The sequence below is a fragment of the Pteropus alecto genome, unplaced genomic scaffold (assembly GCF_000325575.1).
Source record: "Pteropus alecto unplaced genomic scaffold, ASM32557v1 scaffold98, whole genome shotgun sequence".
In the NCBI taxonomy this organism is placed as follows: Eukaryota; Metazoa; Chordata; class Mammalia; order Chiroptera; family Pteropodidae; genus Pteropus; species Pteropus alecto.
This window is the reverse complement of record NW_006443570.1, coordinates 3870008-3893047: the sequence shown is the minus strand read 5'-3', so window position 1 is coordinate 3893047 and position 23040 is coordinate 3870008. Positions and strand designations below refer to the sequence as shown.

At 40.5% G+C, this 23040-nt stretch overlaps 1 protein-coding gene across 1 annotated transcript in view; it reads left to right on the top strand.

Moving 5' to 3' along the window:
- The window catches only part of SKAP1 (src kinase associated phosphoprotein 1), a 51384-nt gene that overhangs the window by 3564 nt on the left and 24780 nt on the right, over positions 1 to 23040 (top strand). Inside the window, exons 2-7 of the mRNA XM_025041596.1 lie at positions 3791 to 3868; positions 4719 to 4802; positions 7488 to 7612; positions 9884 to 9947; positions 12091 to 12282; positions 20358 to 20408. Coding sequence (XP_024897364.1) covers positions 3791 to 3868; positions 4719 to 4802; positions 7488 to 7612; positions 9884 to 9947; positions 12091 to 12282; positions 20358 to 20408 — 594 coding nt within the window. The remainder of the gene's footprint in view (positions 1 to 3790; positions 3869 to 4718; positions 4803 to 7487; positions 7613 to 9883; positions 9948 to 12090; positions 12283 to 20357; positions 20409 to 23040) is intronic.

Genomic DNA, 23040 nt, shown 5'->3' with positions numbered 1-23040 from the left:
TTAAGGGGGAAAAGACTTGGATAAAAGATTTTTTTTTTTTAATTACAGATTTTCATTTCAGGTTGAGTTAGCAAGAAACCAAGCCAGCCGCCTGTAATGAAAGTTCTCAAGCACCTGGTTTGTTCTGCAGGAACTGCAGCCTTTCTCAGTGGAAGGCGTGTGGCCTCTTGTGCCATTAGCCTTGCGCTGCAGTGTTGCCAACTGATTTCTCCAATTCTCTTTTCTCGGTGGGCTAGAACGCAGCTGATTAAATAGGCCGTGACTCACATAAGCTCCCGTGTCTTTTTTATTGACTGCTTTATGGAAATGTATCACACTCCAAAGGGTCCCCATTGTTGTTGCCGTGCGAAGCTGACTGAGGAGTCATGTTTAGCGCTGAGAGATGGAATCCTGCTCTGTCGTTTTTTATTGCAGAGTTGATGATGGGTGGGATACGAGGTTTAAAGGAATCTGGATGAGGAGAGAAGGATGTCTGAGAATTTCTTTTATCTTCATCTGCCATGGAAGTTGGGTGGCCATCACTTCTGAGTAACACACTTCTCTGTTGATCTTATCTTTATGGCCCCACATCCTTCAACTAAGTGAATCTTTTCTTTATACAGGCTGTTCTGAGAGATTTAGTTAAGTGTAGTGGTAGAGAGAGATTATGACACTAATGTAATTGTTTTGTACTGATATAATGTGATACACCCTTAGGTTTATCCAAGAGGGTCATTTATTCCCAATAAACCTAAGTCATTTTTATTTTTTTTTCATTAAAGTGGTGATATCTTTTTTCAGGTAATGGACAAAAAGTCTTGACTTTTTAAAGAATTAAATAGAAATGTCTTTGCCTTAAAATAGCAATTGTTTGTGGCTTCTTCCTATTTTTATTATTATCTTGCAAAGCATTTACATACTTCTATTATGTGTTAAATACCTCTGCAGATCTGTTCTTTGGCCAGTAGGTGTGAATTCAGGCATACGAGACTCCTCCTGCCTCATCACCCCAGGACTGTGGCTAACGGCTGCATCTTCACAACTGCCAGTTCTTGATCAATAGGACCCTGAGCTGACACTGAAAGAAAAGATGGCTTGATTGCCACAATAGCGTCCCATCTTGACAGATGCATCTGACAGATTATGAAGCTGACGAGCTCAGGGTAAACTTTACATTGAGAATAATCGCATTATTGTACTCACCACACAGTGCCTTGCGCATACAAGATAATCAGTAGAGTAGAGATTGATTTGATTCGATTTCCTAATTTTTTTCCGTAGCCATTTCAGACTTCACCTATAATCCACTGCTCACAAGAGAAACCAGGCCACAGAGTTTATCAATACAGATTACCTCTAATAAGAAAGCGATATAACACATCTTACAAAAACACAGCATATAAAACACCGTATTTCCAGGTATACTACTCTTCAGAATCTCGTTGGTAAATGACCAAGAAAGGAAATTTAGCATTCAGTGCCCAGTTTCAGAAAACCACGTGTGACTTTAGAGGGAGAAGGGGGCGATGGTGCTGTCCTTAATCCCCTAGAATTAGTGACTCAAAGTTCAAGCGTCTCTGCTGCATGATGTCTTTGTTTTCTTGGTGGTAGCATTCCTGGGTTTTCGGGTTGGCGGGGAGAGAAAAGCGTCATGCTGATAATGTACTGAAAGTAAATGAAATTAAATAAGCGAAGCAGCGCTCATCACTACTTCCTTCCCCCCTGGGTAATTCAATTCAAGCTCTCTCTCTGATGGCAACTCGCAGGGACTGTCTCTGTCACCCCGCTGGGGCCTGGAGTCTTAACATCTAAATAAAAGTTTCACTCAAGCATTTTTTATGCTCCTGCCAGCAGGATCAGTGAGCTGGTGTGGGCACATTAATGTAATATTCATACTCACAGACTCTCCCCACACACAAGGCAATGCCTTCCCATTTTCATAATTATACATGTTCCATAAAATGGCATTTAGATTTGCATTAAAAAAGGTTTGAATTCTAATAGAACGTTTAACATGTCTTTTATGATTCAGACTCTGGGCATCTTTAACAAGTAGCTGTGTCTCTAAAATTTAACAAGACCTTAAAAAAGGAAAAAGGGGGGAAAAAAAAAAAACCTGTGGGATAAAGAGATGGAAACTCCAAGCTTAGGGGGTCCTGTTTCTCTCATTGAATTTTTTGGCCTCTAGAAGCAAATTTGTAATAGCACTGCAGAGAGGATGGACTCTGCATCAGGGGCCTTCTCAACTGTACTGGGTCCTCACCCCGACACCCTCAATAGGATCTGTTTCTGTTTTCCTTGAGAGCAGTGTCAAAGAGATATTAGAATTTTCAGAGGGGTGGAAAAAATGAAAAAATCCTAGACAAACGAACTTTCCTTTGCTGCTGTTCATCTCATGCGTGCACCCTGAGACCCATCTGGGAGGATTTATAGCAGCCAGTTTGCTAACTGTAAAACACACAAATGAAAATAGGCCATGAACAAGGAAGTTGACAATAAGGACAAATAGGATAAAGGATCAGGTGCGTAGACAGGCTAAAAAAAATTAGAAAAAGAGAAGCTCTTCTGAGATACATGTTTAAAACTAAGCTTGTTTATTATGTAACACAATGTTACATAATAAATGCTAAACAAATGTTAAAAGTAAATAAATAAAACTAAGCTCGGAACAGTTCTCTTAGAAGCAAAAGGTAATTTTAGTTGCATTTTAAATTGCCTTAAAAGATTATTTTTAAACAAAAAGTATGTAAAGTACTGAGCAAAGTAGCCACCACTGAATAAAAGTTATTGTAGGAAATATTCAAAAACCAACTGTGTAATTGAAAAAAAAATATTCCACCCAAAAAGTCTCAAAATATTATATAGGTTGTGCCTTAATTTTGTTTATATTTTGTTTGTTTTCTAAATTTTTTAAGCAAACCAAAAGATATTTGAGTTTGGGGATTAAAAAGAATAAATATCAGGATTATGCCAGCTCACTCCTTCCATTTCTTCTAATTGAGAAATATAGAGTTGTATTTTTAAAAGAATTTTGGGAGTTTTGTTGTAGCTGTTTCTTTTTATTTTTTGAAGAGTAAATTCCTCTTTGTCTCTGTCCTTTGCCCCTCCCTCCTTAAAATAAGTATAAACTTATATGGTGGAAGATGGGTTAGGATCTTGACTTCTCAGTAAATTCTTACCTAACAAGGCTAATTGAAACCCAAAAATGTTAGCAGCACGCAATTAAAGACTGGTGTCAGTTCCAGGATCTTCTCTTTGTAAAGGCTTCTACCATTCTTAGATTCTTTCCCATACTTGGACAAAACCAAGATTTGGCAGTTAATAAAATTTATATTCATTAAGGTGGCTTTCTGTTTGTTAAAAAAAAAAAAAAAGTGTCTGTGTGTGTTTATTGCTCCCTCTGAGGTGACTGTGTTCGTGGTGAACTCTGTCACTCATTAAAGCTTGTCCGTGCTGGTAGCTATTCATTTGACTTTTGATTATCTCAATGTGGATTACCCAATTTGGAGCTTATATCCACAGCAAATTCTTAATTCTTGGGAGTTCTTTTCTTGCCAGTCAGTACATATTTAGGCTACCTCCCCTTGCACAAACTAATGCATGTTTAGATAATTTTAAGTGATTTTAGCATTCGATATAATTAGAAAGAAAATTTACTGCCCCCCCAATCATCTATAACTTGTTTTATTTTGTTTGTCTTTAAGTAATTGCCCTTCTGTACCCCTTCATTCATGTAAATTATTGAAAGTAGCCTAAATAAATGAAAATTCTGTTAGGTTTCAACAACACATTTTGCTGTTGTTCTTTTTAGGAATGGAAGACATCACAAGAGGAGCTCAAGAGCTTGATAACATCATCAAGCAAGGATACTTGGAGAAGAAAAGTAAAGGTATTGATCAGCCCCATAAGATCTCAGACCATTCCAAGAAAGGAAGGGAAATGAAGAAAAAGAGGGCTGACATCGCAGTGCCTTCTCTAGGCCCAATACTGTCCTAGGTAGATGGAAGGCAAAAGGAAGGCAAGAAAAGTCTGGTGTTTGTGAGAGAGAGATGGCCCAAAGTCTTCAGCAGATTGTGAGCTTCATCAGGAAAAGGACCGGTTCCACCTTACTCACCTGGTACACAACAGATGTTTAAAAAATACTCATTGAATGAATCAATGATATTCTTGCTCTCATCGCTCAGTGTGCTCCCATGAAGAATTAAACTGTGATTCCAAAAGGATAATTTTTATATCATATGTGAAGCAGCCACTTTCAAGTTTCAGAGGGGCCCAAATCTTAACCTATCATTCATTTGATTAGAATAGAAACTACTAGGGCCCGAGTCCCAGGTTTAACACTCAACAGGCAAGTTGGCCGTGTACAAAGAAAGCCTGCCTTATGCCTGTGGCCTAGAGCATCATCTTGGTTTGCTAAAAGACACCACATAAAGATATCATGAAGAATTTGAAAAGTACAGGAGGAGATTAGAACCTGAAAGATATAAAGGAAGATCGACAGCTGTGAGAGGTCAGAGCAGGCAAATCCTGTTTAGAACGTGGACCTTTAACTGAGTGAGTCCTCTGGACCCTGAGTCAATATGGGATAACCTGTGGGAGTGAAGGGAGGGCTTTACAGTCCATTAACCTGGGAAGTAAAACAATAACACACTGGACTGGACTGTGTGTTGTCGGATTTTACAGACCCTTCAGTGATTGTAGTTACCTGAATTTATGTCCCTTACTGCTGTTCCATTTAGATCATAGTTTCTTTGGATCAGAGTGGCAGAAGCGATGGTGTGTTGTCAGCAGAGGCCTCTTCTACTACTATGCTAATGAGAAAAGTAAGTGTTCTTCATTTGCACAGCAGCATCTCACTCCTGGATGCAAACACTTCTTAAATTCTTAAGCACTTAGATCTCGAGATAGCAATCCTTAACTAACACCCACAAGGAGACCTGTTTGGGAAAGAAATAGGCTTGGGTAAATAATACCTTGCCTGTTACCAAAACTCAGATGCCAATTTAGAATTTATTTTCCCTTCAACACTAGGGTACTGTGGTGAGCCTATCAAAGGGTTATCTTTTATTATGACTAATAACATTATCAAGGTTGAACACTTTGGCATTCTTTTTGTTAAAAAAAAAAAAACCCTCAAACTTTTTATAGACATTAATATTATAGTTAAAAATTGAAGAAGAAAAAAAACACATTAACTTCAAGAAAGATTTAAACAGCTTACCAAGGGCCCAGAAATAGAACCCTTGAGTCCAGACTCTCTAAGAGCGTGCTCCAAACTTTATTCTGCTGACTCTTGGGAAGTAGCCCAGTGGACATCCTTAGAGTCATGGAGTGTTGAGACTCAAATGGTTGCTGTACCCAAGAGACACCCTTCAGCCAGATGGCAGCAGCAATGAAGTGTTGATTCAGGCCAGAGGCAGCTTCTTAATCAGCCGCCACTGATTCAATCAAACACAACACTCATGAGCTGTCCCTAGAAGAACTCCCATCCATGCCTAACGCAGTTGCTTAGTTCATGAGAAAGAAGAGAAAATGTATACACAAATTGGACGCAGCTATAAATATATATAAGCTAAAAATTAACATTGTAGGTGAATGCAAACTTTCAAATAGGAGATACCCTCCTACAGGGACAGAACGCCCCAAGGGTAATTATACGAAGCAAGAAGGAGATAAAGTAAAATAAAACATTGATTTTTGTGGGGGCTTTCCTTGTGCTCTACTGCCTTGGTACATAGGCCAATGACCCAGAACAAATCCTTTCTTTTCATTCCATTCATTTTCTGTTTCTCCCTCTTCTTCCTTCTTTCCCAGACTTATTCCTCTCCCAGTGCCTGGGGATCTAGCCTCAGGAATAATCAGATATTGACTCAGTTGCCTCACATTTGGTACTAAGGTAGCAGAAGGAACTACAGCATAGCTAAGTGATTTGGAATCCCTAAGATTTGCGCTCGGGCTTTGAGGTAATGGCTTCACCCTGCCTCTCTGCCTATAGCAGGTATCACTGACCTTCATCTTGAGTTCACCATTTTAGATTCCTCAGAGCCTTTCCCATCAGGGGCAAAGTGTGAAGCCCTCCTTTGAAATGATAACAGCATAGCTCAAAAAACTGAGTAACAAGTCCCTGCCCAACCCCCCGCCCACTCTCAAATCCAATAACCATAATTTCTCGCCTGAATTCTAGGTGTACAAGCCAGCCAGGTGTTATTTTATTATTTTAAACTTTCAAACTAAAATATAACGCTTATGCCTTTGTAAAAATGTTCGTCGTTTCCCTTCCATTTAAATAAATGGTTGGCATATCTGGATATAAAACCAGGTATCATGTTCACTTTTCAGAATCCTTTACACTCAAGGTGAAAGAGGGAGAACAAGAGTGAGAGACTAGGAGACTTTTATTGACCATTTTGCTGTCAGAGTGAAATAAAATCTGGTGACCAAAGAAACAACAAAGCATTTTAGTGGCCAGTTAGAACAAGAAGAAATATCTTAACAAAAAAGATTCTGGTGTCAAGAAGCACTGTCGCATGGCTCCCTTCTCGCCAGTTACTTCTTATTGTGCCCGAGACATTTTCTTAGTAAGTATAGAGTATTTGTGTATTTCTTTTAGCTCAACCAGGTAAGGACGGAAACTTTTTTTTTTTCTTTTAATATTGTCATCTCACAGCCATCCTTCTCATCATCATCATCAAAAAGCACTTATTAAGCAGTTTATTCCACATAGGACAGGACACAAAGCACCACCCAGACACTGAGGTGCCTGTCTGCTACACGTTCTGCCTGAACCATGCAAGAGGACCCCTCCTCTTTTCCTATTTGTAATATTTTATTTTTTAAAAAAAGGGAGTGACAGGTGGAGTACTCTCCCCTTTCCTTCTCTAGAGTCCTTTGCCTTGTATCTCCTTCTTCATCATCTGATGATACTCAGCAGTACTCTGCTATGTCCCAATCTGACCTCTTGGAAGGAGGATAAAATACTGAGTTTTAATTGTGCTCCCTCTAGCATAAATTCCCACCTGACCAGCAGGAGGGGGAGAGCAGTCTAACCCAAATGCTACGTAGGGTATAGGAGGCGATCCTGGGAATTTAAAATGCCCCCTGAGCTGTTGTCCCTCCCCTCAAATGTGAGCTCTGCTGGACCTGATAATACTGTTTCAGTTCTATAATAGCCTTCAAGAGCCTCACGTTTACAGCCACATTCTCCCTGCTGTAATAATTCCTTCTTTCTGTTATTATAGATCTCTTAACATTCTAATAAATTCTCTGTCTCTGTTGTACTCTTTCGGCAAAATAACCTTTCGTGTTGCATTTCCCTAGCTTGGCAGTGATATCTGCCTCTCTGTCACCGTAGCCTGTTCTTAAGCTTCCCTAATAACCTTTCCTTGACTATTGTGGTTCCTCAGGGATGTAACAGCTGTTTCTGTGCTTTTATTTTACATACCAGAGAAGATGCCTTCCCTTGGCATTTGCGTCTCTCTAGGGATACAGGGAGCTTTCCTGTCTTGCAGGCAAGCAGCCCAAAGGGACCTTTCTCATTAAGGGCTACAGTGTACGGATGGCCCCCTACCTGCGAAAAGATTCCAAGAAAGAATCCTGCTTTGAACTGACCTCCCAGGATAGGCGCAGCTATGAGGTAGGATGAACGGAGGCGATGGTGATCCTCATTAGTGTTGCATGTGGGCTGTGTTTGCTATGCCGGCTTCCATCCTTTCTTTGTTACCTGCTCATTTCCTACTAAGACCCTCTTCCTTGACATGTCCTCACCTTTGCTATGTCATGCCCTCACTTCTCCTCTCTGCTACCACTCTCATCCTAGACACTACCTTTGCTTGGCTTCCGTCCCTTCGTCCTTCCCCTTCTCAGCCTCACTCCATAAGTGAGAGTCTTGCCTACGGCAGCACACAATCCAATTCCTCATTCATAGCCTCTAATTTCATGGCTTTAATTCCCATTCCCTTTATTTTTCAACTGATTATCTTCACTTCCTTCCATGAAATCCAGAAAAAGAAAAATCTGACTGTCGAGTGAAAAATAATTTATTTTCCCATATTCATCTCGCTATCTAAAATAATCTTTCTGTGTATAGATGCATTGCATATCTCCGGAAAGATTTCTAAGATATTGGTGACAATGATTACTGAATAGTAACAGTGATAACTCAGGGAGCAGACCTGAGTGGGGATAAGAAAGATTTATTCTTCACTGTGTTCATTTTTAATATATTTTATATGATATAACATAATATAATATGCAATGCATTTATTACCTTTTATAAAATTAAAGCAATAAAAAATTTCTGACTATGGGAATATATTGATTTTCAACAAAAATATATTTGTGTATATACATATTGTTTCCTGCTTGTTGGTAATTTTAATCTTATCACAATTTTACTAAAACAATTTAGAAAACCTTTAGCTAACTTGTGAAAAAGAGAAAACCATGCTAAGGTTAATATTAACCACTTAAGTAACCCTTTACTCTTCAACTTTCTCTCAACATTCATCCTTTTATGTTTCTATAATATCTTAACTCTGTTTTGTTGAATGACCTGGGTCTTCATTATATAATTTAAACTAAGCTTTTCTATAGAATCCTTTGTAGATTAATATAATACAGTTGTATACACTGGAGATGTTTCTAAGTTATTTTTGTTATTCAGTTCTGATGGTGCCTCATACAGATAAAAATTTATATGACAAGTCTAAATCCACTTCCCTAGACATTTTTTATAGAAATGTGTTCTTCAGAAATCAAGAATGGCAATGTCTATTAATAAGTACTAAGCAGGATTATAGGTTTCTTATACAGCGTATATCTTTATCTTGTCCTAATGGCCAAATAATAAAAATGTTTTTCAGAAACAGTCATTTCAAGTTGATTCATTTAAAATAAAAAATTACTAAGGATTGATGCCTGACCGGCCTGTGAATCAGAATGTAGAGTTTGTTTACTTCTTCTTTTCTTTGGCCCATTGAATCCAAGTCATTATCATGGTCTATAGATTCTTCCTCTATAATACTCTTTGGTTCTTTCCCTTCTTATTTATTCCCACAGCCATTACTATAGTTAAGTCCTTCTCACTTCACCCAGAGAATTAGTTAAATAGCCTTCTAGTTGATCTTCTGTCTCCAGTTTCTCCCTATTCCAATCCCTCCTACTCACAACTACTGAATCTCCCACTCCTTTAGCTAAAATTTACAGTGGCTTCCTACTGCCTACTTTTGAAGCTTGAACTAGTTTCATCAATTTTTCTCTGACTCTCAACTCTCCAGCTTCATTGGTTATTGTTCTCCAGTCAGGTTGATCTGCCTACCTTCCCCATACATGATGGTCTCATTCCAAATCTTTTGCACATGGTTCTTCCTACCTAAACTGTCCAACTCTCTCCACCAGTTTCCACCAACTCTTTTAAAACTCCAACCAGAACAGTATTCAGTGAAACTCCTCGCCTTACTCTAGGTAACAATTAAGTGCTCTCTATCTTCTCTCAACATTCAGCCATTATCAAATACACCTACTTTATAGTGTTCCTATTTCAAGTGTGTATGTTGTCTTCATCACTGATGCATTATTCTTTGAAGTCAGAAATTTTGGTTTTCTTTCTTTTTTTCTGTAAAGTTTTAGCAAATAAGTGTCTGATAAATGAATGGATAATCAAATGAATGCACATGGACATAAATTCTGCACTCAAATAGCTATCAGCAATGGGTATTCAGAATTGTTGAAGGGAAAAATCACTTGAGTATTTTTGTCTTTTTTCAAAATATTAAGCAGGAAGAGAATCCTGAGCTTTCAACATGACTCTGAAATTTGACTCACAAGTTCTCTCCTTTGAACCCCTCTGTAGGATTCACGGAAATTTTAGTGAAGGTGATAAATTAATTCACTAATTTTTCTCTAGTTTACAGCTACGAATCCAGCTGAAGCCAGAGACTGGGTGGATCAAATAAGTTTCTTGTTAAAGGGTAAGTATCATTATCATAGAAATAATACTTGAGTGAGTTTTGAGTTGAAGTTATATGGCATAAATACAATCTGTAGGCTTCCATATGTATTTTTTTTGCCTGTTCTTCCTTCTGTCTTCCTTACCACATCCCATATATTATAACAACAAATAGTGCCATGTATGAATCAGAAAGAAAAGAAACCATCAACCTGGAAATGACCTCTGATATCATTCTAGCTCATCCGCCTACCTACAGACAAGTCTGTATATTCATAATCACTAGAATAGAAAAGGAGATTCTAAAAACCAGCTCAGCTCAATTCAGTGTGTCCTAAGCCCTTATATTCTGGAGAAGACATTCACAATATTAAACTTTAAGTCATCTAGATGTGATTTAGGTCCAAAATCTTCTTGTTTTAGAATTAATAGAAAGTAGAAATCTAAATTCATCTAGGTAGCCTTCAAGAACATTGGCCATTTAAAACAAATTGCTATTTCCCAAGCCACAATAAAATGTTCCTGGCTTCAAGATGGGAAGAGTCCTGCCTAAAGATGTTAAATGACTGCTCTTAGAGTACCCTCTGCTGGCCAGCCTGCAGGCACAGCAGTGACAGATTGTCTGGGAATGGCCTGGCAGGTAGAAGTAGCCAACATTGAGTCTGTCACTTGGCATCAGATGATCCTCACGATGGTATACATCATGGCAGGACCCTGCCTCTGCAGAAAGACAGAAACACCAGCTTTGTACATGGTCCAAAACCTAGGGAGAAGCACGTCAACCTAAAAACACCACGCCTTTGCATCTCCATTTTTTTATTCTGCTATAAGATTTTATTGTGGATAAAAAGAAGGAAGCACCAGAGCTTTAATTACAAGAATTGCCTATTTTACTCATTTTACGCCTTTGCTATCACAAAAACAAACTATTGCCTCCACCAAGAGCATCACGTATAATAGACTGGAACTAGGCAAACATGAACATTGATGGCGAGACTACAGGGTACACTCTCATCTAGGTGCCTTGGATTTATGCGTGTAATATACCCCTAAGTGTGTAAACCTCAATAAAACTCAAAGCAGCTTTATTGAGCTGTACCCTGTGGTACTTTAAGAATCTCACATTGAAGAAATTATTCATTCCATTTTATTTTAAAACAAACAAAATAATAACATATGGTTTCAGCCACAGATGTGTCTTTGATCCCTTCCTCATATGAGGTGGCACCAGAATTCAGATGAAAATTGTTGCAGAATCTTTATTAAAAGCCTAATCAAGCCAAACAGCTTTATTGTGTTTTGAAATGAACGTTAGTTGTCGCTCCATCCTTTCCTTCCCCAGAGTACCCTGACTGCATTCTCCCATCCTACAGAGGTCCCTCAGCAGGGTTTCAGAGAGCACTCTGTACTACACGTCAGAGAATGAACCTTCCCAGTTCCCCATTAAAATAAAAAACCAATCTCCCTCTCCTGCCCTGGGCTCCCCGGTGCTGTAATGGCTCAACATCCTCTATGCGGTGACCCACTTTAAGGTCAGCCAAACTGTACAGTTGCAAAAGAACATGGTAACCGCATCGCTAAGCCATTCCATTTGGTCTTGTTATTACTGTTATGTTTTTCTATATCCCACTTCTTCTTCCACTTTTGTCTAGTTTTCTCTTTACAAACAAACTTGTCTGAAATTCTGCAAAGAGATCATGGGGGAGATGAGCTCCTCCTGACAGCTCGAGTACCCTACGGAAGCCACCACAGTTCCCACAGCCCTGCGCACCCTGGAGAACCACAGGCCATCGCCCACCCTTCCAGTTTTCTACTTGATGAGCAGTGCGTGGCATACTGGCATTCCTCCTCTGGCCTACTTTCTTCCCTTCACCCCATGCACTCATTCACACACCATACTTTTCAGGGATGCTTCATCCTGATCAAGTTTTATTGCAAGGAAGGATTTATGTTGATGGTTTAAACCTGACGCAGTGCTCGTCTGGCCTTTTCTGTAGATTTCCTGCCACCAAGGCCCACATTAGAAATAACAGCACTTAACCTGGTGTTCCATTTTCTTTTGACATGTTTTATTCTCATCCCTCCTCCTCCTTCTCCTTTCCTTCCCTGCCTTATTCTTTTATTTTTCTCCCTGTCTTGATTCATTCCCACCTCTGCCCTGGCAGATCTGAGCTCCTTAACCATTCCGTATGAAGAGGAGGAAGAAGAGGCAGAGGAGGAAGAGATGTATGATGATATCGATGGTCTTGACACGCAAAATTCTGGCTCCCAAGGCAGACCTGTTATCTTGCCTGGGAGTATGGGGCTAACACAGCCTGCAGAGGAGAAAGAAGAAGATATTTACGAAGTCTTACCAGGTGGGAAACTTTATCTTTTAATTATCTTGCTCTGGTTTCAGAACCCTTGACCTGGTAGAAGAATATAACTCTGAAAACTCCAGAGGAAGCCAGATCTCTAAAGGAAAGAATGTAAGAAAGCTTCAGTGGAGCGTCCATGATTCCTAGTACAGAAGCTCTCTCATGCTCTGGGAGCAAGATGAATTGATCAGGGAGAGTCTTTCATCTGTACCATGTGAAGTAATTTATTACATATGTCAACAAGGTTAAAGAGTCAAACATACTCATATTGGTTTACTGTGAGTTTGGGGGTGGGTCACCAAAACTCTCTAGTTTCAACTTCTTTTCTGTGTAATTGTAAGAATAATGGAAAGTTGCCTCAAAATGACGAAGGATATTAAAAGTCTAAAGGAATATAGAAAAATGCTGACATACCTTTGCAGTAATCCAGTAAAACCCTGATGGAGCACAACTCATTGTTACCTAGTTCAGATATACCATGAATCAAATTGTGTCTCTTACCAATAACCCTAACACGTTTCCTCTGCCCACCATTACAGCAGGTAGGTCCACTGTGCATATTTCTTCTCTTCCAACTGGCGTCTCAAAAAATGTGTAGTCATCACCGCTTCCACAGAGCCACTTCTTGTGGGGATAACAGCAGCTGTTGAACAGTGCAGAGCACAGTGGGGGTCAGACTGTAGAAAACCGAAGCCTGCGCCTTTTAATTGTGAGGTAGTTAGACCACAGGAATGCTGAATCTTCAAGTCCATTCAGAAAGATTGCTCCTGTGGAAATTTGCCAGGAATTCAGTGCTCTGCTGAGAAATTCAAGTTAAGCCTAAATTTATAGCCATTTAAACTTCGATTTCAGATAAACTTAGAAACTAAGGTGAATCGAACGCTCGGGGCCTCTGAAGACAGGTCTGGTTGCTAACATGTATCATGAGTAAGCAACTTGTATTTTAAGGCTTCCTAAGAAGAGGGTCCAACCCTGACAATGCTGCCTTCTTCTCTTCCCTGGGGGAGAAGCCACGTCACTGCTTCCTGAGCCCAGGAGAGGGGCTGTGGCCACACATCTCCTCCCTGGGACTTCACCCAACCACCAAGCAGAGCCTGCTTCTTCTCCTAGCACCTCCAGCTTCTGCCAGGGCCAACTTCCCCAGCCTTTTTGTTGTGTTTTATTATGCAAATGATATCTTGGTTGAGGTCGAGCCATTTCTTGTGTCTGAAGTTAAAAAAAAAAAAAAATGATAATTTCCTCAGCAAGTCATCGTCGTTAATGAAGTTTTACAAAAACAGATACAACCAAAGGAAAATAAAATTTCACAGGTGATAAATTTTTCCAATTTCCCTGGCAGAATTCGATAGGATTGTTAAATTAAGAGTGAAGGTGTCTGTTAGAAAGCAACGAGCAGTGATGGGTAATTTTATAGAGTGGAAAATTGAATCAAATTGCTACATTAAAACACAGCTCCTCTGAGAATCTTCCCTTTCACAGTCTGCTCCATTGCAACAGCAGGGTGCAGAAATGGATCTAATTCACAACGCTCCCTAAAAGGAGATGTACTCCCCCAACTTGGCCAGAATCTTCCTAGCGAGCTCACATTTCGCTCACTCCTGCCCAGGCTTGGGGAAATATCTGGGTGACACTCCAGTTTAGGTTACAGCTGTGGAAGAGCGCTCTGGGAAAACCTCCCCGAACCACTCAGCCTTCTGGGGAGGAAAGAAGGGCCTTTCGTGCACCCTGTTATTTCTCAGAGGAGCCAGAGAGGTAGGGGCTGATACACAGGCAAAAGGAAAGAGAGAGTAAAGGGACAGAGGCCTCGGAAAATAGGATGAGTTGACTTTGGGACCATCACCTTACCGCAGGTGGGTCAATGAATGTATGACTGACTTCTTAACCTCTATGTTTCCTTCCACTTTCTAAACTCCTGCCCTTGGCCATTGTGGCACTACCCAGCGTACCTGCGCCTTCCTCCAAAAGTCACACCAGTTTGGCTGTTGGAGTAGACTCCAAGGGCATGGAGACTGGTCTGCTTTTTTGAGGAAAGCCACTTACCCTGTGCTTACACCAACTAGCCCCTGGAGGTGAGAAAGGCCACACTGTAGGAGAACCAGGGTCTCTCTGCAGGTGAGGGAAATGGCAGCTAACTTGCTTATAAGTTTCCACAGGATAGTGCTTTGCCCAGCCAACAGATTTTTTTCCCCCAAACCCCTATCCATCACGGTTTTTAGAGACTGCACTGGAGGTGTTGGCATTTAATTGTGATAGGACTATTTCAGCCATGAGTCTCCATGACTCAACTTCCCATTTACTCCACTCAGCTAGTTGCTTCTGAAATTGCTCTTAGCTTTGCACATGCCACACTACCAGTCCTGGAAGAACTGAGAGGGAATGTGAGGGCCCTAACATTGTCTCCCTTCTGCCACCATCTCGCAAGACCACCTGCCAAGAAGCAGCATGTGAGAGACACCATGGTATTACAGGTCAAAGTGCTGGCCATAAGTCAGGATGGACTTACTCTGCCACCTGCTCTCTGTGAGGCCTTAAGCAAGTTATTTGCCCTCTCTTTGTGTGATCTTCCCACCTGTGAAATGAGGATAACAATAGTAGCTATCATAGAGGGATGCCATGAGAAGTCTAGAACCAATGTCTACAAAGTGCTTAGAGTAGAGCTCTGGCATACAGTGAGCACTCAGTAAATGCTGGCTGTTACTAATTTGGTGGTGTTTAAATAGGAAGTGTTACTTCCTTGAAGAGTTGGGGGGATAGCTAGTTCCCTGCCTCCACCAGCCAGACCTGAGACAGTCCAGTTTCCTCCCTCATTTTCAGCTCTATGTAGGAAGCAGGTGAAATGGAAAATCTTGAGCAGATGGAATGTGGAGCACACCTTCTGCTCCGGTCCATTTTTATTGTGAGGACAGGTGCTGGGTGGAGGGACAGACGACAGTAACGTTGGATTGTGCTAACATTGCATACCTATCAAACGTCAGATGATTTGGGCCTCTCACATTTGCTTCATTACAACAGGTAAATGTGCTTTGTGGAGAATATTTAGCATTGATGGTGCTGTCTCCTTCCTCTTTGAGATAGGACCTACACAAGCCTCATTATCTCTATGTTGAAGGCCGTGTAAGTGAGATCTCCCTTCCAGAATATAATAACAGTAGGTTTCCTAGTAGAGAGAAGAGTGCCTGTAACACATACCAAGTCAATACAAAAATACTTTTTCCTAATCAAAATAACATATGGGTTATCAAATTAAATGCACTACCTCACATTAATCATGGGATAATTAGCATTTGCTACATGGCGGGCATTCTCCTTCCCATGAGGGAAAACCAGAGCACTCGAGGTTTTCATCCAAGACCACAGAAATGTTCATCCTGGATCATATGGTTTCAAGGTTGGTATCCGGTGGGATTTCTGAACATCCGTGTTGAGCACATGGGGGCCCTCGATTTTTAAGATCTCATTTGCAGAAGATTAAACTGCAGAGAACTACCACAAAGAAATGCTAAAGCAACACATGAAAAATGGGAGGCTTTTCTGAGCCCTCTCTCACCCTTCGCCAAAATTATTTTACAGGCTAGCACAGGCCCAGTTTCATAATTCGAGATTCCATAAAAGGAATACTTTGATCAGGTTTCTCTTTGGCTGGGGCCTCAAGGCCGGAATCCAGCAAGGCACCTGAGACCATTGAAGAGCTGTAACTGGGGCCTTGCAGCAGCTGCAGTGGCAACAGAATCCGGCTGTGTCCTCTAGAGAGATTACAGGAGAACAAACAGAAAGAGAAAGAGACCTCCCTGGGAATTTCTGTGCACATTCTGATGCTGCCCACACTGCCCTAGAGGGTTATTATAGACCCAGAAACCAGATTGCTTTAGAATAAAGCATATAACTGGGTTTGGTTTTATAAATTTGACTCAAATGAAAACAAGCATTCTCTGGAATTATTTTTCCCCCTCTGCAGTTGTCAGGACCCACAGGAAGGGGAAACGGTGATCATAGGAGGTCTAAGGAAAGAAAAAGGCAGACACCAACAATACAAAGTTTATGAAAAAAGCAAATTCCAATATCATAGGAAAGCAACGCTGCCTGGGGGACGTCGAAGAAGAGTCAGTGCCGCCATCAGGCTCCCTCCGAGCTCCTCGGCCTTTTCTCTCTCACTCCCAAGCACACTGGGCCCGCAGCACACAACGCTGTTTGGCCAGAGAAGCAAAACCAGAATCGCGCTCTTCCTTCTAGCTAGACTATCCCCCGGGTCTTAGCTGATGAAATCCTACACGTTGTGCTCGGATGTGTCTCCTCAGTGACTCAGCTGGAACTGAGCTCTGTTTTAGCCCTTACCGCAGCAATTTGTTCAGGTCTTTCTCTCCCAATTAGTAGGTGCTCAATTATTATTTGTAAAATTAAGTGCGGTGCATTCCAAGTATTACAGTCAGCACAAAGTGAGGTTAATATCTTATACATCAAGACCACACCACACAGATAGTATGCAAATATTTTTAAGGTAACAGTTGAGATTACCAAATACACACTAGAAAATTAAATGCATTATTAGCATCTTGCTCATATTTTCCACATTGCCCGAATAGGTGCTATAGCATCCACAGACTTATAGCATGTGCTGGGGAATGGTTTCTATTTCCACTTTTCTGCATGTTCCCTTTGCACTTCAAATCTTTCTGTTGCACCTGTCACCAGAGCACCTTGACATCTGGTTACACGTTGATACAGTTGGCATTTTTTAAGCTTCTGTCACTTTGCTTTGTTTGGGGGAAGTAATCTCCCTCTTTTCCAGTTCTAGTCATTTTTTTTAACGTAATCCTCTCTGTACCGGTTTAGCCGATGTCACAGTGGCACTTTAGAAAGGAGCCAGGTGTCATGGGACGCTGACTCCTCTCTGTCCCTCTGAAGTGGAGTCAGTGTCCTGTTCCTTTCAGCCTCTCATTAGCGTCCCTGACATTGTGCCAAGAGTGTTGATTGAAATCAACTCTCTGGATACTGGTGCTCATTTGTGATGCCCCATGGTTCTCTTACACATTCACACAATTAACAGAATCTTCCTCAACTCTTTTCCCAATTGAGATGAGAAATTTGGGAATCAAGTAGAGCATTTAATGTAATAAGTAGACAGTAATCTTTGGAAGTTGATTTGTTTAAAACCTCTGTAAGGTTAGGGTCCCATATGTCCTGTTAGGAGCAGAACCATTAGAATCTATTACTGTTTAAAGTTGAGCTGGCACATAAATTTTAATTCTTTCTTAAATGAATATGTATTTCAGTAGCTGTAATGCTAAGATGCCTAATAATATTCTTCTAAAGAAGTACAAAAGCTCTTTAGCCTAAAAGAATATATATTTTTCAAAATATATTTTAAAATTAAAATTAAAGCCTCACCTTATAGATGAATAAAAATGAGAATTTTGGCTGTTTAACCCATCCTCTTCTGTGAGCAAAGAGACTTTTTTTTTTCTATTGCCCTTTACTCAGTTATCTTGGCTTTGGAGTCTGAAACATACCAGTTTGATTTCATCGAAGGATCCGAGATGAAGTGTATGCTTCTCTGCTTATATCATGCCCTCTAAAGCCAGGAGGGGGCTTAGAGGCGTACCCTTCCCCCCTGGCTGTGGAGGGCACTTTCTTTCACTATGTGGTGGGACCCCCTTACTCACTCTTTCAAAGGCCACAGCACCCAGCCTCTCACATCAATAGCTAGGCCTCTTGACTCGAGCCCACTTTTAGCCACCTGGGAAGTACAACATTAGATAGAACAGATGTGGGGATGGGAGCTTCGCTGTTCATATCCATCACTGTAGAGCTTAGCAATGGTGGTGAATGAAATGTAAAATCTATGGCCAGCATTCTGCTTTCTCTCTAGGTGACTCCACAGGCACAATGGAAATTAGAGTATCTGGTCTGGAATTGAATCTCATAGAACAGATTTTTACCTTTTCCATTTTTGTTTCATGACTAGATTAAGTGCTGTTGCCTGAAAGAATAAAGGAATCAAGTTTTAGTTTTCATTTTTATCATTACAAATACGTTTACATTCTCCTATTTTACAAATGCAAAGAGCAGGCGAGCCACTTTCAATAATTTATTTTAAAATCGATGCTAATGAGGTTATGTCTCGTCAGTGGCCGAGTTTTACAATAAAGTCTGATTTATTTAGAAAAGATCTTTGGTGTAGCTTCCCATCTAATGGTGGTGGGAAGGAGGTGGAGTAGCAGGCATGGTGACCCTCCAACTTCGGATCCAATTTGTAATTCACAGCGGAGATCTGACCCAATTTACATTGATTAGAATTGGGAGGAAGAGACATCTGCGCACAGACAGCAGAGGTAGAATAAACGCTCTCTGCAAAAGTGCCTAAGCACAGCAGATTATTGGGCTTTTGTGACTGAGTTGTTTGATATCAGCAAAAGAGCTGCTCTCTGTCCAAGTTGCCGGGTATCTCTAAAACGGGAGCTGTACCAACTCTTCTGTTAAGAAGAGTTGTTTTCAATCCTGTGAAATTAGTTCCGTGTCAAAAAGGAAAAGCAGCATAGCAGAGGAAGGAAGGAAGTAGGCAAGTAAAAAGATAATGTGTAAAGAATAATGTTTAACATGATTTATTTTATCGTGATCTATTTCTGATATTTGCTTTCACTCCTCCAGTATCTCACATCTTTATTCCTCATGGTGGGGTCGAGGGAGCACGGTAGGTGGTAAGGAGGAAAACTCTCTGCTGTGTGGTCAGACATGGAGATAAGACGAGTTGAGTCAAGATATCCTGTAGGGTAAATATATATTGGTAACAGGTGACTTATTGCCCCAGAGAATCAATCTCTTAATTTTTATTTTTGTAGTGGAACTGTATCATTTTGTATGTGGAATCAATTTTTCCTTTAATGTCCCACAGTGTTCCAACACATTTTTATGCTGATTTTTCTTACTTACAAGCTTAGAGTTTACTTCCCACAGTCTGACATATCAGAATTCAAATTGCCCTATAAACCTTACATTTAAAAAAAAGTCAGGAGACTGTCCCCAAGCCATCTCCTCAAAAATTCCATTCGGTGGCATAACTAGGAGGAAGCAAGACAGGTAAATGCCCTAAGACCCAGAAAGAGAAAGGAAAGGAAAGATAGCCAGAAGAAACTGAGTATTCAGCCCTCAAAATGTTGTTTATTATGCCCCATTCACTCTATGGGTGTGTGTGTGTGTGTGTGTGTGTGTGTGTGTGTAGAGGTGATGAAAAGATAGCAAGTGTATTTGTGCCCAGCTGCTATGTTATCAGGTAGCATAAAGTCTGAGACGAAACAGGTTAATGAGAGTAAGAAGCATAAGCCAATCATGTTGTGACTTTGACCATTGAAACACTTGACTGGAGTTAGACTTAGAACCCATTGTGTACCTGCAGCAATTAATTGAAAGACCATTCCAACTGCCCTCAGGAGCTTACATTCTAATGAACAGGGCAGGCTGAATAACACCAGTAAAAAGATAACTATAAGCCCCAAGTACTAAATACATAAAATTATGTACATGACTAGCTTCTGTTACAGTTGAACAAAGCTTGATACAGTTGAACAAAGCTTGATAATTAATCACAGAGGGTTTAAATGTATGCACACACACATACACACACACACACACACACACTAACTCTAGATACTTAAATGTATCTAGGACACACACACACACACACACACACACACTAAATGTACCTAGATACATTTAAGTATCTAGATAACACATTTTGAATTCTAGAAAGGGAGAGGAAATGATTATGATTTTGCCTTAGGGCACCTAAATTACCCAGTGGATTGGAAGCTCCAGGAGGGCAAGGATCCTGCCAGTCTTACCCATTGCTGCATCTCCAGTTCCTAGTGCAGCGACTTGCATGTAGTAAGCACTTTAAAATGTTTGTGAATAAATGGGGAGGAAGAGAGGGGAGGACCAGTTTGAAGGTGAGAGATGATTTTTTTAAAAAGAACATTATTTTCTTAAAGAAGAGAGCATGATGAGTTCAGAGGAAGAAGACCTGCCAGTCAGTATAAAGAACACAGGCTGTTTGCTAATGCTGATCATCTTTATCCCCTCAGATGAAGAGCATGATCTACAAGACGATGAGAGTGGCACTCAACAAAAAGGAGGTATGAGAGCTTCGTACAGGTACCGGCACCGGGTAGGACATTGGAGCAGGAAAAAGCACCTTCCTTACATTACAGGACTTGCTAATTAGAAGAATACCAGTGTGCTGACCTTAAAAGCCCCAAATAAGTTGACTGGATAGGGAAATATCTTAACTTTAAAAGCAGCCACCCATTCGCTTCAATTAATGTTCCCAGAACAGCTAAGATTTATCCTAGAGAGGGTGGAAAGCCAAACCAGATATTTATTTTTTCCTATCAGTAGTTCTGAAATCAGTACAGGGGAAATAGAATTGCCTCATCTCTAAGAGATCAGAGGATTGAGAATGGGAAGAATGGAAATGTCTCCTCTCTGAGAGGCCCGGAGATTGCAAGTTCAGAGGGGAATGGAAATATGTCAGATCTGAAAAGTGAACGTGGGGTGAAGGATAGAATGGCTTGCTGATGCTGACTACTGATGGCCTGGTTTAGTTCCAGGCATGTCTGGAAATGAATATGTAACAGTTTTGTTGAATACAAAATTACATCTTATTCATCCCTGACTGTTAACCACGCTTCAGGCTGTTAGTGAGCCCATCCTTTCTGAGGTCAGGTGCCCTTCTAAAGCCTCCTTAAGTGGACCAAAGACCTATTCTGTCGTTGTCAGTAAAGAAATGTGTGTTGCAAGGACCACCTTTCAAGGACATTCATTTCATCAGCAGAGCCTGAATTGTGGCTGATTTAGATAATAGCTGATTTTTTCTTATTGATTCTATGAAAGTGTTAAGCCTCGGAGTTATTTCCTTCTTCCTCTCTCTGCTACCTCTCCATTTCTCTATTCCTACCTTTTCACATTCTCCTCTCTCTTCCTTTTCTTGTGCCTTTTCTCCTCTTCTTTATCCACTCAGCAAAGCCCCTTTTCCTGGTTCATTCTCTATGGGAAGCCAATATGTAACAGGTTTAGTGAAGGGCCCATCTTCATAAATGCCTAACTTCTCCCAGGGGAGAGAAAAGACAGCAAAGAGTCATGTGCCAAAGCAGGAGAGAAAGAAAGAGCAGAGGGGAATATGAAGCAAGAGTGTTAGTGTAGCTTCAAGTAACTACCTCATGTGATCGAGTCCATTCTGAAACGTATTTTCTACTGTTTTCCACTTGTTCTATGGACTTCCAGCAGAAAATCTGTTTCCTGACCAACCCATGTCCCACATATGTCTTTGCTCAACCAACTTCCATTATTGGTGCAGGAAAGAAACACTTCATGTAGACAGCTTGGATGGAATAACTGGAAGCTTCCTATAGCCCACATTATATTCAACTCCATTCAGGAAGCAGAAGTCTTCTGGCAAAAGTCTAAAATTCAGTTTCAGACTCTTCCCTCATCTCATTTCCTCTTTCCGCCTCTCTTCCTAAAGTTTTATCTAGGGAGTAAGGGGAGATTTATTTCTTAACTGTTCCAGCAGCTATAATTCAAGTAAGTTTAAAAAAAAAAAAAAAAGCTTTTGTTCCTCGTGTTTCCTGCCTCCAGAATAGGTGCTGTTAAAGTGTAGTGAGCTCTGCATATGTTTCCATGGTTTATACTTCCCACCAGTTACAATGATTGGTGACTTAGTGATGAGAAAACAGAGGACTTTTCGCTCTCTCTGCAGAATCTGAGGCAGGAATTTTTATTATTTGTGTTTACTTACTTATTAAATTTATACAGTGTCTTTTTCTGAAGGAACGACAAATATGTAACATCCAAAAATTATCAATTAGCATTATAACAGTAAAATACAGAGGTCCGAGACCATGGTAGGCAGCCCCAGTGAAGGTGTATAAAAGGCAGGAGCTCTAAGACAGTGTGAATTCTTATGTAATAGGCAAGCTATACAAGTTTGGTTCTCTTAGTTTTTCTCAGGTGTCACATGCCTTTTAAGGGAGAAAAAAAAAAAAACCTTTTCTCTTAAAATATGCTGTGGCCAGCAGGATTACCTTTAAAATCCACACACTTTTCTCCACCATTCCAAGGATCCTGTTCCTAGAATGTGGAGCTTTCCACTGACGGAACTGCTAATGTTTTTAAAACCCAACTAGATCGTATCAGAAGAGGGGAAAAAACAAAATTCAGTTTATCCTTATTGAGTGTTAATGACCCTGGAAGATGTAATTTCTTTTATTTTATTCTGTTACCTAGAAAATCTATCACAGCCTTGTAGTATTGATTGTTCAATCTATAAAGAGCTTGGTTTACAGCATGACTGTTAGTAACAGGGTTATTTTAATGAGTGACTCTTCAACACCTCAGATTTTCACTAAATTCCAACCCATCAGCCTAACAGTCTAACGCTAAATGTCTTCGGTGATGAGAGCTTATCTCCCTTCCCCATCATGAGAAGGCAATGTCCAAGTAACCAAAAGTAAAACTCATTCTGTGCCGTTTATGTGAAAACAAATGGCCATTTCAAATAAAATGAGTATGCCACGTCAAATAGAAAGCAGAACTGGAGGTCCAGGTCATTCTTAGATACATCAAATCTCTGACCGAGGAAGATCTTGAAGCAGTCTATTTTCACTCTGAAATTGTGGGCAAACTCAGCGAAAGCAGAGCGAGCCCATATTCAGTAGTGTCTGCAGGGCAGAAAAATGGTCATTGACGAGCATTCCATCAGAGGCACTC